The following is a 19,341-nucleotide window of genomic DNA, read 5'->3' on the forward strand; positions in this document are numbered from 1 at the left end:
GTCCATCTCTGTGTCCCAAATCCACTTCATTTCCTTACTAAGAAGAGGGGTTAACCTTATCCAGAATATCACAGTATTCAGGAAAAAAACAAAAGGATCAGGACTCTGTGGCTCTAAGTGGGAATCACAGGATCATAGAAGACATGTAATGCCACAGAGGCAGCTCACTGCAAGTGCCGAGAGCAGAAGGGGTAACTAATGTCACTCTGTTGGGGTCCCAACAGTTGGGACCCCTACTCTTGGGGTCCCAACAGTATTTGTGCCACACATGAAGGGCTTAGAGAGTGTCTCCTCTACAGCACTTCAGTCATTTGCCAAAGAGATTACACAGAGCCGAAGGAAAACAATCCCCCTTGCTGAGGCTCATTACATGCTCTCCACACCAAGGAGCCTCCACCTCTGGCTAGGTGGTTTCCCAAGTCAAGAAGCCTTCTACTTTTAAGGGACAAGGTTTCTCACACAGCTTTCCAGACCAAAAGTTTAAGGACCCTGCCACCCCCTATCTCCACCCAACTTGACTTTACCCCATGGAAATCTCTTCTTTTCACACTGCCCAAGGCTGTAAAAACCTTCCACTTCATCAAAGGGAAAAGAATACTGTATCAGGGTTGGAGACCTACATGGAGTCGGATGAAGGGAATGGCCAAAGGAAAAGACCTTTGGTTCTAGGGTTGGTTGGTTGAATCCTAAAAGTCTGACATACAACAGCTCCTTCCCAGCAGCCTTTTCTAAGGAAGTTAACTGAACAATTACTGCCAGCCTCCAGTATCCCAAATTGCTACGCCTATTCCAACTGCTATCCCATTCCAACCCCCAACAAGCATCACTGGGGTAGGAGAGTTACCGTGGACAATGCTGACATCTCTTTCCTTATAGAAGTCCCCTATAGTAACAGCAGATCCTTGTTTGGAGGCCACGACACGGACTGTCCTCCTGCTGTCCACACAGTCCAGGTAGGGATCCCAGTCCAGGTTCCTCTTGCTCATCGTTTGTAAACCAGAAGTCGCCATACCCAAAGCTTCTCCCATCCGGTCCTGGCAGTAAGATTTAAACCTCCACTGCACCACAGCTGGTTGGGTGGAAGAAGTAGAGAAATGGCAGCGAAGCAGAGCAGGCTGAAACAACATGGCCACCTTCTTCTTCTCAGGCACGGTGACCTGCAGCCCTTCCACTTCAGCTGAAAGACAAAAACATGAGTGTCATGCGCCTTGACACTGCTTGCAGAGGGAACTACTGCATTTCATCATAGCATCATTCTCCCCACATGCATAAAATTAAAATGTCCATCTCTTTCAGGTGCTAGGGTGCAATACTCCTCAATGTATTTAAGCACAGATGTTGGCAGCAGAAGTAAGTTTGCTTTTTTCATAGTCCACAGCCACAAAGAAAAACACAGCACGATGGGGCTGAAGGCTCAAATGTAATATCCTTAGAGACCCTACACAGCGGCATGATGATTCACAGCTTCTGTGGCAGGTTCATAGATAAGGAAAAGATATTTTAGGGATGGCCATACTCCACTTCCACAGCAGGTCAGCCAAGGGGCCAGATTCTGAGTTCACAACAACCGCAATGCAGAATACGTCACGCCCCCTCCCAATTTCGGTGGCATCACACCTCCTCTTTCAAAGTCAGGCAGCACACAGTGCCTGGCCCAGCCCATTGAGCACTGGTGCCCAGTTAGTGCTGCTCACTCTGCCAAACTCTAGAGATGCAGGAAGAAGTGGTTCCAAATCGCACAGCTCCTGCCAGGGCTGGCATGTAGCGCTGAGAGAAATTGCTCCATGTGGGAGGTGCAGAGAAAAATGGCCCAAACACTCAAGTTTTTCACATTCCCAGGGAGGAGACAGATCTCAACATGTAATGTTTATCTACCAGCTGACAGGAGAGCTGAACCCTGGAGCTGATGTATTAAGGCCTCAGAGAAGACACACAGGACTGCTGCCACATCCTTTTGTAGCTCAGGGAGAAGCTGAGAGTCAGTGAGCAAAGCCAGCAGAGAGCCCTTGGGAGAGTGAGGTACCCCATCTCCACACAGGGGAATGGCCGAAACCTCCCACACATGCCCTTCATTGCTTCCCTCCTTCTTGCACTGCAGGCAGCAATGACTGAGTGCACTTACACAACACTGGAAACACACGTTGACACTTTCCCAAGCAGGGATGTGCCAGCCTGTGGAGGCACAGAAACAACCCAGGAGCCAGGGGAGGTGGGGGGGAACCATGTAAGAAAGAGGACCTTTGCAACCAGGGACACTCTCTCTGCAGCTGAGGGGCAGCAGGGCCTGACGGTGGAAGTTTGTATGAGAAAAGGGAACCAGTTTCCGTACGGGAAATGTTGATGACGGCAGCCCCCTACACCCAGCTACCATACACCCCAAAGCCCAGAGCATTGCACAGTGAAAAAAAGAACAAGACATAAGGAAATATTCAAGAGAATAAAGGAGAAGAGGATGTCTACACAACATCAGGAGGGACTGATGGACTTCGAGTAAGCTTAAGGAGGAATGAAAGACTGAGGACAAAGAAGGGCTTCCTGATTTTGGGAAGCAGTAGAAGAGAAGGGCAAATGCCAAGAAAGAAACAGACTAAGGATAAAGTATCAGGGTAAGTATAGGAAGCAGAAGGACAGGCAGGACGACAATCATGGATGCAGGAAGCTGAAGTTCAGCTGAAGAAGCTGAAGGAGGTGTCTCAGCCTAGGTCAAAATAATTTCAAAGGGCTGAAGCCAGGTTGCAGGAGATTAAGAAATTATGTAAAGATGAGAGGAAATGGAGTCAGCAAAAATAAACCACCCACTCCAGAAACTAGAGATGAAAAGGAGATGGAAGCTGGCAAAAGAAAGTGAAATGACAGAAGATATCTTTAGGATGGGGAAAAAAAGGCATAGACTAAAGCACTGGATCTTAAGGCAGACAGAGAGCAATAAATGTATCAACAGCATGACAACAGCAGGCATAAAGGGACATGGTCAAGTTGGAGACAGCTGCAGACCTGAAAAGCAAAAGCAAGCAAAGATCTCATGGTCAGGAGCCAGAACCAAAGCAAAGTGGAGAGGTTGGACCAACGCTGAATATCCATTTCAACAAGTTATCAATGTTCAAACTATAAATCACAAAGTCTATAAACAATTCTCGGGATAAAAACCAGTATGGACAGAACCTAGGGGAAAGCATACTTCAGAGAGGCAAGATAGTCACTGATACTAACCAAGAGTTACTGATCTAGGTAGGATTTAACCCTGGGGAATACTATGTGAAGGCTTGCAGCGCACAAGGGTGCTATGGCATTTGCACAGGAATGCTATATTATGCATATAATGAACACATGACATTATGCATATCGTACTTCTGCCATGTGGAAGCTGCACAGGAGATGTCATTAGTTTTGCCAGAAGTGCCTGGACCCAAATCCAAACACAGAAGTGTGGGTGTTCTCCAGAGTACCATGAAACACAGCTGAGGTCCTAACGATGCTCCCACAGGAGCGGCAGGGGCATGAGGCAGCTCCTTCACTTTTCTGAGGTGTAGGCAGAGAGGTAATCCAAGAAGTGGCAGGTGGGACATTTCTGCCAGGCCTCCTTTTCCCAGGGACTAGAGGGGCAGAAATATGGGGGCCATACGGCACTAAGAGAATGTCACCACTTGTTTCTCAAGGTGAACCAAGTGGTGACGTCATCTTATTCTCTCATCTCTAGAGACTCACGCTTCCTGGGTTGCATCTGAATGCCAGAGACGTGACGAACACCTTCAAAAACTAATGGGTTCAGGTCAGACCTGTATCTGGCAACTCTGTGGCTGACCCCATGCAGTCTGTGGCCAATACCAGCATGTGACACGGGCTGGTCAAGTGACTCACCACGTTACTTCAGCTTCAGGGATAAAACAGTGACACAGTGAATATTTAAATCTTTCCCTTGTGAACGAAGTACACTGCTTAGTAAACACAGTGCTTTCAGCTAACCATGCACCATAGCCCTCCTTCCCTGTTAATGAGATTAATGAGTTTGGCAAGCCAGGGACTGCTTTAATAAATGATTAGATGAGCTTTAGCAAATTCTCATCTGACTAACTTTCCCTACCCCACCCCCATGTGAATGTCTATATCAAGAAAAGAAAAGGAGCTTTTGGGAAAACACAGGAATTCTTTTTCTACCCAAAAGCATTTGGGAGATGTGCAATAAATTATCTGGCACCTCCTATATCCTATCCCAAGCCCTTTATTAACTTTTAAAGTATTCTTTTCGGATCCTTTCCAGAAATAGCATTTAAGAGCAACACAGTGCTTCAGGTTGAGAGACTGGAGCAGTGAAAACTCTAGGTCTATTTAAGTCAAATTATATATAATTATATATGTCAGAACTGGGAAATTATACACCTGTTATTTCCTCTGCCCAAAAAAAATGATTGGAATCTATTCATGTAATACGTCACTGCTGTAACAGCGTCCATCTAAAAGGCCAACAGGATGTTCGACTGCCTGAAGACAAGATGGTGGCTTTAGACCTAGAAGTTATGTCCATGGACGTGAATTACAGAGGTCTGCTTAGCACATCCTCAACTTCAAGAAGAAACTGCTGACCTCAAAAATCTTCAAGAGACGAGGCAAGATAAGAAAAGCCTTAGATGTATCACAGGACAAAACTCTGGGCTGTTTATACAGCAGAGCAAAAAAGAGTGAAAGATGTGAAAAAGGATGACAAGCTTAGTGACAGCACCGTGGTAGCTCTTTGTCTAGTTTAATACAAGCAGGACTAAAAAGAAACTGAATTGTGCTCTGTTATGTTTTGACTAACGCAGACAGAGTAAGATTAGCCCTTATTTCAAAATCATCATGAAAATGTAATTCCTGCACTCCAGAGAAGCAACCTGTTCATTGTGAATTTCACAATGTTTGAACTTTCACAAGAAAAATCTAGCTCATGGGAGTCTCATGACTACGTGACAATTTTGCTTTCCTTCTGTCTTGTTCTCCTAAATCCCCAGAAAAAGGTCTGCAAATATTAATCAAGTGCATCTTAAAAACACAGTTATACTTACTCTCAAAAATAAAAAGAATCCAGGGTTTTGTGTGTCTGTGCATGTGTATATATACATACTCCCACAGAAAGAGCTTAAAAATAATCATACTTCAGAAATATAATTGTATGGGTTTTGTCTGTTTCTCATTGGCAATGTGTATTTGTCTCCTTTCTCTGATTCTTTTCCTGAACTATCCTCAGATTATGCATTCAACTATATAATCGACATTACACACAAGCTATCACTAATACATTTTAGTGGTGATTAAAGAAAATTCCAGGAAGTGATTACAGAGGGGGATATTTGTAAGGGCGCATTTGAGCCTTGTGAGCCTGATCTTCGTAAGCGCCTTCCATGCGTAAGGGAGAAGGTAATTGAGAGGTGATAACTTAGATTCTTGCTTTTCAGTTGCCCTCTGGAGAAGCCTATGCTCCCCTGAAGCTAGATGAATCCCAGCAAGATTAGCTTCACTACACAGCCTTAAGTTAGCCTTTACGAATAGAATCACAGAATGATTTGGGTTGGAAGGGACCTTAAAGACCATCTAATTAGAATAAAGTTGATCTGAAGCACGAATCCCTGTAAGTAATGGCAAAGCCAAATACTGTAGTTCAGTGTAATAGGTCTCGGACTGCATCCTTCTGACACATCAGATAAGAGCTGAGTCCAAGAGAAGGCAGCTCACATTATTCTTCAGGTCAGCGTGGGTCTCCCTATCTGTGCATGCATCACATCTCTTTCTTTGCAATTATTTGGCTCACACTACCACTTGCCTCAGGCAGTACAGCTGATGATATGAAACTACAAAAATTACATCCCCCAATTTTATGCACCGCTATTGATAGGAGTGGCAGTTGTGTACACAGAACAGAAGTCCTTGGGTCCTGAACCAGGCACCTCAGGAAAACTACTCCTAGACTATACCCAAGGGCGTTGGCAGAAAAGCATACATTTATTGGTAAGAGACAGTGCTGCTAGGGTACCTTATATCACTTCCCCAAACAAAATAAACTGCTGGGCAAAAGGATGCTGTATCTTTCTTTTTTGTGCCTTGGCTACTGTGCATCAATTAAAAGTGTTCTTTCCCACAATGATGAATACAGGCACACCATCCACACTTTCAAATGTGGATCGAGCCTGAATCGGGAAGTACAAGAACTGGTCTTTGAGACTGAAAAGTCAGAGATGATAAACAGATGTATAAACAGGTGAATGGAGAGCCAGTGGGATCATCGAGATTGTGTTGTGCAAATTCTTGCCTACTCATGCTGGACTAAATCCAATCCATGCAATTAATCAGCAAAAGCCACCACCATCAGGTTGTGTTGGGAAAGGAAATGGATGTCTTGGTCTGGTTCCTACCAGAGTTGTGTTGGTAGCTCCATGGCCACCAATTGTCAACTTTTTCAGCCAACAAGAAACAAATGCCTAAACAGGTCAGCTGCAGCTGAGGTGAAAGCATGGTACCACTTTTTACAGCTCTGTAGCAAAACTGAGAATTTCAGCTCCCTAACTGCTTAATCTGGAACAGGGCAAAACCAGAGCAGTCAGAGAAAAGCATGGCTTTGCACACCCAGCACTCACAGCACAGAACCTCAGTACAAACACATTCCATGTAAGACACAGCACCCAGACTCTGCAAACTGGCTGCGGTAATCATTGGAACATTCCTTGCTCTTCCCCTTTCTCTGTGATGCTGTCCCCCAGGCAGCCCATGCTCCTGACTTCTCTAGGGAAGTACACAGCCCTGAAATGGCAAGGACTGTGTAAGGGCTTTCACAAGAGCTCAGGACATTTCATGGGTTTTCCTAGGTACCAGTCTCTCTTTAGCAGCTTCCCTGTGCTCATAACACTCTCTTACGACCTGCTCCTTTCACACATTCACAAAAGTCCCCCTCAGTGTTTTCAGGTGAATTATCTCAGCTTTGCCCACCAAATCCACCCTGCCTTATTACTGTCCGAAAGCTGTTACAATTGTCAAACGGCTCCTAGTTTACAGTCTTAGTTCAGCATCCCAGAAATAATTCCCAGAATTGTGAATTCAGCAATCAGTCACCACCAGAAGCCTGAGAACAAAGAAAAGGGAAGAGTCTCTCCAAGCCTTGTAACACTAAGCCGTAACACCTGTCCTTCGGATGGCATTGGAATTTCCACTGGTGACAGTCCCACTCAAGGTGATCTCACAGGAACAAGAAGCAAGAAAAATGTGAGATTTCTTCCCAGTTACGCTAGACTTATGCTATGTGCAGCCAGTCAAGGGAAGTCAGATGAATACTTTAAATCAAGGCAGATAAAACAGCCCATCCTTTTCCCTGCCTTCCCAAGAAGTGTGCTCAGTTGGCCAGGAAACAGCAAAGCACAACTGTGCTCCAGCATGCCCCCTCTGCCTCCTCTCCTGAACTGTGGCTGGGAAATCAGAGGTAGTAAATCTACCCGCCTTTGTACTATACCATTGCATCGCAGTGGCTCTTCCGCATAGGGCAAGTAAACAGGTACTGAGTTCTAAATTATTTGTGAAAAAATACTTAACAGGGAAAGAAGATTACATTTTAACGTGGACAGTCTTCTAACTGTAACCTTTCCAAGCTCAGCCTCAGTCATGAGGCAGAAAAAAATTTGCTCTGCTTGTTCTGTAGGTGAAACTGGAGTTCAGTCGCCAGTGCAACACTTCTCTCTAGTTTTAAATGCATAGGAATTACAGCATTAATAAGAATAATGGTAAACATGAGGCAAGGATTCACTCCAGAATCAAGCTGTGCTTGGTAGTTTACAAGCACCAGCTTTACAGAAGGATACTTGACAAACTGTACTTTCTTTTTCTAGAATGAGAAGAACACAGTCCCACACACATCGTAACCCATGTCACTTCACAGGAAGGAATAAAGGATGACCTGCTCTTCATCCTTTTGCTGTTGTTATTAAAACACTAGCTTTAGGCACGTGGGAGAGCAGGGCAGGAGGAAGAGACGCCAAACCAAATCCACTGTACCTTACACAGGATTTTTTTGAAATTGCAGTAAGAAGTCACAATGCACAAAACCAAACAAAACATAAATGCAAGAGCCAAAAATGAAAGACAAACAAAGGACAGAGAAGAATTATTGCTGGGAGGAAAGGAACTGTGAGCGCTGATTAGAAATTTCTCAGCCCACCTCGAGGAGGGAGGAGGGGAGAGAAGGGGGTGAGAGCCTCTCTCTCTTTCTTGCTCCCTTTTGTCTCCCTGCTTCCTCCCCATCCTGCACTCTGTCTCTCACCCTGGCCCCTCCACCTCCCAACCCCCACCTCTCTTTCCCAGAGTGGAGTGTACCACTCTGGCTGGATCAGGGCTCCTTACCTTGATACAGACTTTTCATTCCTTTGCACAGCCACTGGGGAAAGGAAAATTTTGAATCCATGTTTGCTAGCCTCTCTCCCTTTTCTGTGCACACACATACACGCTTACACTCACACACACACACCTTTGCATTCTCTCAGGCATGAAAAAGGACAGCACCGCCTGCTCCATCGCTGTGAGGCTGGAGGGGAGCAAGCTGACACCGGCTGCCTCCATCTCTCAGCACACGGCTACGGATAACCTGTTGCCTGCCGGAAGCCTTTGCCTGCCGGCGGTCGACAGCACCAGTGGCAGGCAGTCCTGTCTCAAAAGCCCAGGACTAGAGGAGACTGGAAGGTCTTCCTACTGCAGTGGTATCTCTCTCTCTCTGCATAGACCTTGCATGCTCCAGACAGCAATCGCTGCCAATAATCATGAACTACCTTTAATGGAGGGAGAAAGGTGTCAACAGCCCAGCCTTTTAGCTTGATGGAAAAGTCCTGATCTAGCCAGACATGTCCAGATAAAGAAGCTCGTTAAAAAGAGGGAGGAATGTAATGTCATGTTTATCTACACCCTGTACTCCTTTACCAGTCCCTGGATGCTATTTATCAGCACACTACCATGGCTAGTAGGAAAGGAGCAGTAGTTGTGGATATGCTGGCACTCCAGACCAACGCAGTGAAGCGGGATATGTTCGGAAGCAGCCAAATGGCAGGGAGGGAGGCAGGGAGAGCGGCAAGGAAGGAGGATGAGCTCGAAGCTGCTGAAGCCCCAGATGAGGCCGTGAAACCCTGGAAGGGAGCAGTAGGCAGACACCGGTGTTGAAGATGACTCAGAGTGAAAAAGCAAGGAAAGGGGTGGGTGGGTGGTGGGAGAGAGGTGTTATGACTAAAAGCCGAATTTACTGCTTGTGAATCCTAAATCTGAATAGGAAGAGGGAAGAGCCTGAGGTCTTTTTTTGTGGGATACATTGGTGGTAGTGGGAAATACATGCCACTTAATCTAAGAGTGTCTATTTCTTCTTTCAGCCTGGAACCAGCCTGCCTGGCTAAGTCAGCCTGCTGCAGCTTCTCCTAAAGCCTCCTGCTCCTGCCTGTGCCTGGCTGCTGCACCGGCTCAGAGAGGAGGCAGATCCGGCCGCTGACCTGACAGGGCTCCCTCTTTCTCCCTGATTCCCGGCTGCCCTGCCGCTCTTATTTGGCTGTAATCCCTATCCTCTCCTCTTCCTCGCTGTCCGGCTCTCACACCCAGCCCCTTTCAGCCAGTTCCCCCTGCGCTCTCCCCATGGCAGAACCCTCTCTACTCTCCCCTCCGGCTCCCCTCCCCCTCGCTTTGGGAGGGCTTGCCCGACCTCTTTGGGAGCCGGCCGGGCTCCCGGGTGGTTGGCGAGCTGCGCTGGGGGAGGCAGTCCCGTCCTGCCCTCACAAAAGCCCGGGCACAGCAGCACCATCACCGGGAAGGCCGGATCCTGCCCCACTGAAAGCCGGGGCAGAAGCAGGGCAGCCCCCTCCTCTTACATCTCCGTTAGACGGCGTATGCGGCCAGGACACCGGGAAAGGAGAAGTTCCTGCAATTGTTCCCAGTCCGGCGTGGGCGGGCGGGGGGAGCCGAGCACTGTCGCCATCCCCCCTGCATCGCGCCCAAGGACACGCCGCCCCCCGCCCCCCGCGCTCCTGCTGCCTCCCCGGGCCGGCTCCCACCTTCCCCGCGACAAGAGCGCTTCTCTCCCCTCCTCGGTCCGGGGGGGCTCAAGCGCACTCCGCGGACAGAAGGGCCGGGGGCCCCTCGGACATGTCCCCCCGGCCGGGCCCGGGCAGGCAGAAGGCGCCGGCTGCCTCGCCCCATCCCCAGCGGGACCAAGCCCTCTCCACGAAGTCTCCGCAAACTGCACCGCGGGACGCCCCCGAAACCCCCCCCCCACCGCAGGCTGGCTCCCTCCGCAGCTGCCCTCCCGCAGCCTGTCGGGGCATTTCCCCAAACCCCCCGTTTTTGCCCTAAAGAAAGAGGTAAAGCCTGTCGGGCACGGCACGGCACAGGCACAGGCACGTCGGGGACGCCGGGACGCCCGTGTATCCCCCCGTCCCCCCCCCCCCCCCACCTCCCCCGGCAACCGGCGGCCCTACCTGCGAGCCACAGGAGGACGATCCAGCCCAGGACGTGCCCATCCATCTTCCCGCTGTCCCCGGCAGCGCTGGCGAGCGACCGGCAGGCGGGGGCGCGGCGGGGCGGGGGGCGCGACCATGCCGCGGGGCGGCGGGAGAGGCCCCGGGGGCGGCCCCGCCCGGCGCGCCCGCAGCCCCCTCCAGCAGCCGCCTCCCCGCGGAGCCGGCCGGGCTGGCGGCGAGGGGCCGTGCCGTGTGGCTCCGCTTCCCTCCGCTCCTCCCCCGCCACCGGCTGCCGGCTCCCGCGGCGGCCGGGGTTGGGGGGGAAGAAGCGCCTCGCAGGGCCGCCCCCGCGGCTGGTCCGGGCGCGGCGGCAGGCGGGGACGGCGCGGCGGCGGGGCTGGGGCCGGAGGGCGCCGAGCAGGGGTCGGCGTGGGGGGAGACGCGGCTTCCCGAAACTGTTCCCCCCCAGTTGCGGGCAGAGGCGCGTTTCGGTTGCCAGGTGCTGCCGGGGGGTTGCCGGAGCTTTTCCCGGCCTGCGGCCACTCCGGCACGTTTCTCTGCGACTTCTTCAGCCGCCGAGGCCGGAGCGACGCGCAGCCCCCGGCTCCCCCCGCCGGGTGTGCGGCGGCCGCTGCGCTGGCCCCGTCCCGGCTTACAACTTCTCCAGTAAGCTCTTAAAAATGTCCACCCCGAGCACCTACCCTCCCCCAGTTAACCAGATGTATGCCTTGGGAAACGAAAGTAGACTGTTCCAATTCTGAATTTCCCTGGGGTTTCCACTTCCAGCATGGGCACTGTGACTAATTACTGTGATTTTAGATGAAGAGAGGATACAATTTTTGATGAGGAGGTGGTGTTCTGGCTGTTAACGGTGGACATCTGAGTTGTGGGGTGTTAAGTTTTCATGCCAACAAGATATTGGAAGGGGGCGTAAGTTTCTTCTGGGGAGAAGGGAGAGACAACTAGAAATACTGCTAGAAGAAGATGACTTTTAAAAAGATGGATGTTACTCTGAAATTAAGCGGTCCTGGGCAGAGGGGACCCACATGTATACGTACGTACTGTACTTAAAACTTCTGAACTTTCTGTGAGAGCGCAATAAATCAGCGGGATTATTCAGGGGCCTAGAGCTGGGCTAAATAGCGGCACACGTTCTTTGGTGGCTCAGCACCAGAGAGAAGCACCTTCCACGACAGCACTCACCATTTGCAGCACCCAGCAGAGCTTCCCTTTGTGTGTTGCTCATCTTCGGGCGTTTTCCTTTCAGGGGCTTGGCTGGTATTCGTAACCAAAGTTTAGATTCTGCAGATGTCGGTGATCCATGTGGGAGATGGGAGTAGTCTGCAGCTTCTCATCTGGAATCTGGCAAAGAACATAAAAATATTCTGATTTTCTAACACCAAGTTGGGGCCCAGAAGGGAGCAGGCTAGGTGTGTCCTGCTGCGGAAGGCAGGGTGCACAGGGATGCCTGCCATAAAGCTGGACAAACCATTTGCATTCTAGCGAGTGTTTTCCAATTGCTTGTAGATTCCTCATAATTTTGCCTTTCAGACTAAACTAAACTTCTATCCAGGCAAGATAAGCTTTTTTCAGAAGCGTGAATAAAAACAGATCAATAATTTCTGAGTGAAAAAGCAAAACAGCATGTTTGCTGTGATAAAAGATGTGTTGAAACATTTTGGTTGTTTTTGAACAGTTGTAGTCCCCTTTTAATATAGTTAAAGTGGAATTAAGCAAGGAGACAATCCCTAGGCAGCTAGTCTGTTTTTAAGTGTTTTATTCGGAGCTGTTCAATGTTATTTAAAAATACTTCTCACATAGAAGTTTATTTTTATTCAACATTGCTCATTAAAAAAAAAATACACACCCACCCCAATCAGTGTCCTGATGTTCCCCTCACCTGAGGCATCACGAATTTAACTGTTTCGCAGTACTAGCTAAAAGCCACTATTAAAAATTAAGACCCTGTTATGCTAAATAACGTACATACGCAGCAGCGCACAGTGCTGTTCTTTAGCACATGGTGATCTGACACCCCACTGCCTTTGTGCATACTTGCAGGTGGAAGGCAAAGTAGAAACTCTCGTTAGGATATAATATAGGATATAATCCATGAAGGTTTGTATGGGCTGAATTAAGGCTCCTAAAAGGTGAACATAAAGCTATTTTTTCTCTCCCCGCCTTAACCATTTTTTCCTGATAACCCTCAAAATTTCAAGTGAAATCCTGGTGCCTTGCCTTTCTATAACTTAATTGGCCAGGATTCTGATCCAGAGTTTCCTGCGACAATGTTGATATTATCTCCTATGTTTAACATTGGGAGCAATAAAATCCCCTATGCGTCACTATTGTTAGCTGCTCCTAGTTTTTCCTTTTTTTTTTATCTACTCCAGCTTTTGCAAATAAATTTGGCATACGTCAGATTTGCTAAACTTTTGACTCACAACAAAGGAAGGAAAGATTTTCAATACGAGGAAGCACCATTGTTTTGCATGTAACGTTGGATTTATAGCTGCTTTGAAATTTTCATACACTCAAACTCACTGTACGGTTCTTTTTCACTTAATGTGAGCTGTCGTTTGTATATATGCACGTATGATGGATGCCCGAGCCCTGAATAGATGTTCCAGATCTCTGTAGACCTTTGATCTGAGTGTTGCAACATCTGAGCGGGCTTAATCGTTAATGTTGGGATGTTGTCTTTCCTTGTAGCCAGTACTTGGAGACAGTAAGTTGCATGACTCCAGTTAGCCGAGTTTCACCTTCAAACAGTGGGTAAATTCCTATGCAATTAGCCAGATCGCTTCAAGCCACAGCCCAGCAGGGATTCTCTGTCCCCTGTAAAACGTCATACCAGTAGGCTTCAACTTTCATCTCCCTCAGTCACTTGACAACCTTGATACTAGATGACCAGATTCCCCATACCTGTCCTGAATAATTTACCCCCGGACTGAATCAGAAGAGTACGACACTGTTTGATATAAATGATTCCATGACTCTATCTGGAACTATTCTCCTCTAAGCAATGGGATCATGAACAAATTCAGTTGAACAATAGGGAAGCAAACAAACTCACTTTTTACTCATGCCGTAGCAGCTGCTGGCTCTTCTCTTGACAACTACCTCTTCCCCTCTGCCTCCTTTCATCTCACAGTACCAGTCTTTTGTGGTCATTTCCTCTGTTGATAAGCGGAATCAGCTTTTTAAGTTACTGGCATCTGGAATGATTTATACCAGCACCTCACTCAGAATGACCTATCTCAGGAACATGCCTGAAAACCCACCATGCTGCATGAAAATACTTCTCTTCACGCCTACTTTTGCACATCCATTCAGCCCCTTGGATTTCCCTTGTAGAAATTTCCATAGAAACAGTGATTTCAACAGCTTTCTGGGATGTCATACTAGATTCAGCCATTCGACACTGCTCTCTTGATTTAGTACTGAGACCAGCACATTACAGAAGCTATTTATTAGGTGACACATCATCGATTCATAGTGTTTAGTGAGTCTCTTCAGAATAGCTGCTAACTAAAACTTCTCATTGTTTGCTTTGTTACACCGGAATCTCTTATTAATCGTTGATAGCTTCACAGCAAGACATTGCTGAAATATATGCACTCTCTGTATACGTTGTTTTTTCTGAGCTGCCTGGCTACATTTGATAGTATAATAATACAGAATTTTTATGTCAGGAGTGGATGATACGGATATACAAACTGCTTTTGTTCTTAACCATGATGTTTGTACCAACAAATGTTTAGAATATTTAATGGAGAAATTTGACTTTCTTATTTCAATGAACCTTGAGTTCTGTATATAAATGGAGCATCAGAAAAAACCCAAGAGAACAGCGTCTTTCTACAGTATTCACTCCTCTGTATACATTTCCCATGCTGCTCCCGATTCTTCTTTAGACACCAAAAATCATAGCGTATATTTGCTATGCTTTCAGAGGGAACCTGAAATTTTCATTTAAATAAAACACTAAGTGCATAGCAGTGATAATGTTTTGTGAAGTTATTATATAGATGCATGATCATAAGTGAATCATCCCAGTTCACAATCTTTTGTGTGTCACTATGTGCAAAAATACACAGAACAGGACTGAGACAAACTCTGCTTGCATATCTTACAGATAACCAAGAAGATAATGAGTTGTTAAACCCTCTACGGTTTTGGCTGAAGAGAAATTTTGGGCAGCATGAATACCTTCAGGGAGCTGGAGTTCACAAATTGGACTTCTGTGATTGTCTAATCCAGTTTTCTTAATAAAATAAGCCACATCACTTTGCCAACACTACACCCTGTTTGAACCACAGCGCATCTGTTAGAAAAAGAATCACAGAATACTTTGGGTTGGAAGGGTCCTCACCCTGCCCCTAATTTCATCTAACTCCAACTTCTAGTACTGCTAAGCTAGATGGGAGTGCCTTCTTAAGGCATTTCTGAACAGAGGTAATGACAGACTATGATCAAAGCACCCTTCTTTGGAAGTTCAACAGACTCTTATTTTGCTATATTCTTGAGCTAACATCAGATCTGGAGAGAGCATCCCAGGCACAGCTGCTAAAAGCATGAAAGCAGAAGTACTACAGCATCATCACTCCTGCTTAATATTTCTTTGTCTATCCTTCCTGGGATCATGCTGTTAGTCCTTTTGACATAGCATCACATGGGGAGCTCCTCTTTGGTGGATATCCCACTCTATCACCTACGTTATTAACTATGCCCTCAATCTTCGTATCAGTTGCAAGTATCTGTGATGACTGTGTTTCCTTCAAAGGTACCAACAAATACTTAGAAGTACGCAGCCAAGAAATGACATAGAGAAAGATCTTGCTGAAAATGTACAATTACAATTCTTCATTTAAAATTACATTTTGAGACATTCTAAGCTAGTGTTTTAACTGGGGACTGGATAGTCTCTGTATCATTGCGTTTCCTTGATTTAGTGTTGTGTGGTCAAGTCACATGCCTCACGTGTCTGAATCCATTACCTTTAGTAACCACACTTAATATCTTTTTGATGTAATTACAAACCAATGTGACAGAATCTATTTTCTGCAAACCCATGTTGATTGGCATTAATTACATTACTTTTCTTTAATTCATTATTGAAGCAACTCCTGTATCAGTGATTCTATTGTTTTGCCTGGGATCCCTGTCAGTCTGACAGGTCTATAATTACCCAGGTTATCCTACTCAGGGCCCGATCCAAAACAAGACTTCGGAAAATTTTTGGTACCTAACATTTAGAACTGCAATCTAAGAACCCCTCATTCAGCAGCAGCTTTAGACTGAAAGCACACATGTACTGTCAAAGTTGACTACACATTTACAATTTCCCTTCTCTGCGTGCACAGATAATCCTGAGCACATAGATGTCTAACGGGCACCCAAGCTAAGGCTTACATACATCTGGGTTGTTGCACCCTGTTGCTCTGTTTTCCACCTGAAAACCTAGTCTTATCAGATATTAAGGATTCCTGGTATTTGTCCAGGACACTAGAACAATGTGGTGGTTTCGCTGGAGCCATAGCATTAAAGATATTTGAAATTTATGGCATTGTGGAGATGCAGCTGTACCACACATGGGCAGCTGGTTGCCACATACCTTATAACAGGTTTAGTGGTTCTGGGAGGTGCTGGTCATCAGGGTTACAGCACTCGCCCAGCAAGTCCCATGCATCCCACAATGCCATCACCTGCTGCACTGCAACTCCCAGCACAAACTCTAATATTTCTGAAGAGCAGACAGAAGCATATCAGCTCTCCCTTGAGTTCCCCCAGAAACCTGGAAGAAAAATGCTGATATCACCTGTGAGGTCTGATCCAGGACATTCAGAATATGTGTCACGCTCAGCAAAGCTCTGCAAAAGCAGGCAAGGGAACAAGGTGTGGGGGATATGGCTTACCTTTTGAAAAAAGGCCTCTAGACTCCTAGGTGTTCAAAGTTACATCCTTAATCATACAGCTGCGATGAAAGGCACTCTCCACTCCTTTAACAGTTGGGTCACTGTTCAGAAAGAAGCCCAAGATTCATTAGGTCAAAAGGAGTGAGACCAAGAGAAAGCTGATGGCTATAGCTTACTGGTTAAATCATTCACCTAGGGAAGGGGAAGCCTGCAGGTTCTGATCGCTGAAATGTTTATGCATTACATATAAAACAATAATTACTACTGGACTGTAAAGGCGAAGTTCCCACTTTGTATCTCTCTCCAGGGAAAACGGAGGTTTAAAACCTCCATAACCAGGCTGAGAAATGCATCAATTTTGAGATTATGTGATAAAATCCTGTCTACACACCCACAAAGGAGTGCGGAGAGACAATGGCATGCAGGCAGCCCAAATGCACTACCCTGCCCTGGCTCCTCCCACACCCATCACTGGGAGCCATCAGCCCATCAAAGGCCCACCTCCGTAAGTCCAGAGGGGCACAGGGACACAATGGCAGATGGGAACCCAAATTAACAACACAGAGGAAGGGAAAACTTGCTCAGGCCCCTCCCAGGGCTGTCCCAGGAAAGCCTCAGCCCCAGGGTGCAGGCATGAAGTCCATCAAGATGACTCAACGCCACAGCAACTTTAGTACTGAGGTGGCTTGCAGCCTGTGGATATAGGACACATTATGGGATGCAGGGGAAGTGTATTTTGGGATTGGACAGGACTTCTTATGGGATGCTTAGGGGAGGAATCAGAGGCAAAGAAAAGGAGGGATCTGGGTGATTTGGGAAGGAACAAGAGTGGGAAAGGGACAGTTGTGTGTGAAAAGTTTGCTGGATGCTTGTCTGCCATGCCTTGCACCTGCTCAGCACAGCCCGTTCCTATCTTATTACATTCCTTTATAACTCTCTATGAGTGAAGGACTCTCTATTTTCAGTGTATGCGTGTGTATGGGTGTGTGAGTGCCAGTCTGTAGTCAAGCCATGGGCTGGAGAGCCTGTGTGCCTGGATGACAAAAACTGGAGAGATAGGAGTGTCAACTTAAGTGCCAGGAACTGGAGCGGGACTGCAGGTCATAGGGGCTCCCATGTGTCCATGGGACCAGAAACTGGAGTGAGTGAGGGTGTGGGTGCCAGAAACTGGGCTGGAACCGCAAGCACTGTGTGCCTGGGTGCCAGTGGCTGGAGAGACCCAAGTGAGTGACAAGAAGTGCTGTCCACTAGAGTGGAACAGGGGTCAGAAGCCCTTATGTCAGTGGTGCTGCGGGGAGAAAGCATGCGAGTGAGTGTATCAGTGTTAGCAACGATCAAGCTGGACTAGCTGGTGAGAAGGCGATGTGCGCTGAGAGCCGAGGAGTGGGGAGTGGATGGTCTATCTCTAATGGCAGAACCACAGGAGGAGCTGGCATGTTAGCCTGGGAACAGATGCTTGACCTCGCTTCAGCTGGACCTGGGAACCTGGAGCTGCATCAGCCTCACCTCTTGGGCTGATGGATCTGGCCTGATTCCTCTAACATAAACACCAAAATATGTCACTTTGTGGGAAAGTGCTCTAGCCCCAGACCAGCAGGAAAGAGGGTAGCAGCAGATGTAGCCACTGCTGTCGTGGTTTTTAGGATAACTTTGCTCATTCTTTCCGACAAACAACTGTGAGACATACCTTGGAAAGATTATAGACATGAATCCCGAATGAATGAAATATTTTGAGATATCTGAGAAACTCCATGCATTGATGGGAAAGGACAGGCCCCTAATTCTGGAGCTGGGTTTCCAAGGCCAGGTACCTAGGAGTTAAGTGTTGGCATATTAAGTAATTTAATTGAATTAAGTGCTTTTTTTAAAAAAAAAAAAAAAAAAGAGTAATATAAAAATACTGGCACAACACTTGCTTTTATCCGCTGGAATGGCCCCAGTGCTACAAAAGTTATTTACAAATCAGTATAAATGGTCCAGAGAACTCCTTTGCCAGCTAAATTAAACAGCAGACAATCAAAGAGTTAAAAGATGAGTTCCCTCAGAGGCACTGGGCTCTCCTCAGGGCCCAGGGGAAGAATACTGATGATATGGTGCTCTGAAGATGATCTTTTCTCTGTTTTTTCTCTGCCCCCTACCCCACATAAGAAAATCCTTTCTCTCTCTCCGCTGCTTATGACTTTTATTTTCCAACCACACCTCTAGCCCTAGGAGAGCTATTACTGGAGCCTTGTGTTTTTCAAACAGTTGATGCACGCATTATCTGAATGTCTTTAAAAGGAAGGGCTGCTAAAGGGTGGGTCCCAAAGCTGCACACGAGAGAAAAGAACATGGTGTGAAGCAAAGTAAAACAAATGTGCACAGATGCACTCCCAGCAACAACTCTTACAGTAATATAACAGTAAATATTCGCCTTTCTGCCTGAAAAACTAGACTCTGTGCAGAAGTTTGTGTTTACAAGATACAAGATATTTCTTGCAGTCTCTCCTCTGAGATTTAGCATTAATGTATCAGGAACTAGACCAGAATATAAATGATTTTCTACAACAGTGAAAGTGACTTTAAAAATGCTCACCTGTTTGCATTGAGTTTACGTCACTATTTTACACATTTTTAACAATGTGATTGACTCCTCCTGTATGTTTAACAGCAAATTCAGTAAGTGGTTAACAAACAGAAAACAAAACTGTTTGACCAGATTTGAGCAAGAGAGAATAGCCTCCAGAAGACTAAACTGCGTCAGCATTTTTTAAGCCTCGGAGAAACCAGCCACCAATGAGATGCAAGAGCAATCTGATCTGACCTTACCTGCCAGCAGTTCCAGCTAAGCCAAAGATTTAAGACTAAACAACAGCTATCTCCTTTGGAGCTAAACAGACTTGCATTACCTAACCGGAAGATGAAAAAAGCAACTAGGCGGAGGGGAAGAGGCAGAGTTTTCCAGTGATTTGGAGATGCATGGAGGTGTTTTATCACCATTT

General features: G+C 46.9%; 1 protein-coding gene across 5 annotated transcripts in view; it reads right to left on the minus strand.

Annotated features, from left to right (window-relative positions):
- The window catches only part of ILDR2 (immunoglobulin like domain containing receptor 2), a 40,452-nt gene extending 29,306 nt beyond the window's left edge, over window positions 1–11,146 (minus strand). For 2 of the 5 annotated variants that reach the window (XM_063348455.1, XM_063348439.1), the window contains exons 1-2: window positions 10,461–11,144; window positions 845–1,177 (exon numbers count right to left, since the gene is read on the minus strand). In XM_063348455.1, the coding sequence (XP_063204525.1) occupies window positions 845–1,177; window positions 10,461–10,506 (379 nt within the window). In that variant the 5' untranslated portion in view covers window positions 10,507–11,144. Of the gene's footprint in view, window positions 1–844; window positions 1,178–10,460 lie in introns of all 5 variants that reach the window. The other 3 variants (XM_063348448.1, XM_063348430.1, XM_063348462.1) reach the window with 2 other exon arrangements.
- Between the last annotated feature and the right edge of the window lie 8,195 nt (window positions 11,147–19,341).

Source organism: Chroicocephalus ridibundus, chromosome 1, assembly GCF_963924245.1.
Source record: "Chroicocephalus ridibundus chromosome 1, bChrRid1.1, whole genome shotgun sequence".
NCBI lineage: Eukaryota > Metazoa > Chordata > Aves > Charadriiformes > Laridae > Chroicocephalus > Chroicocephalus ridibundus.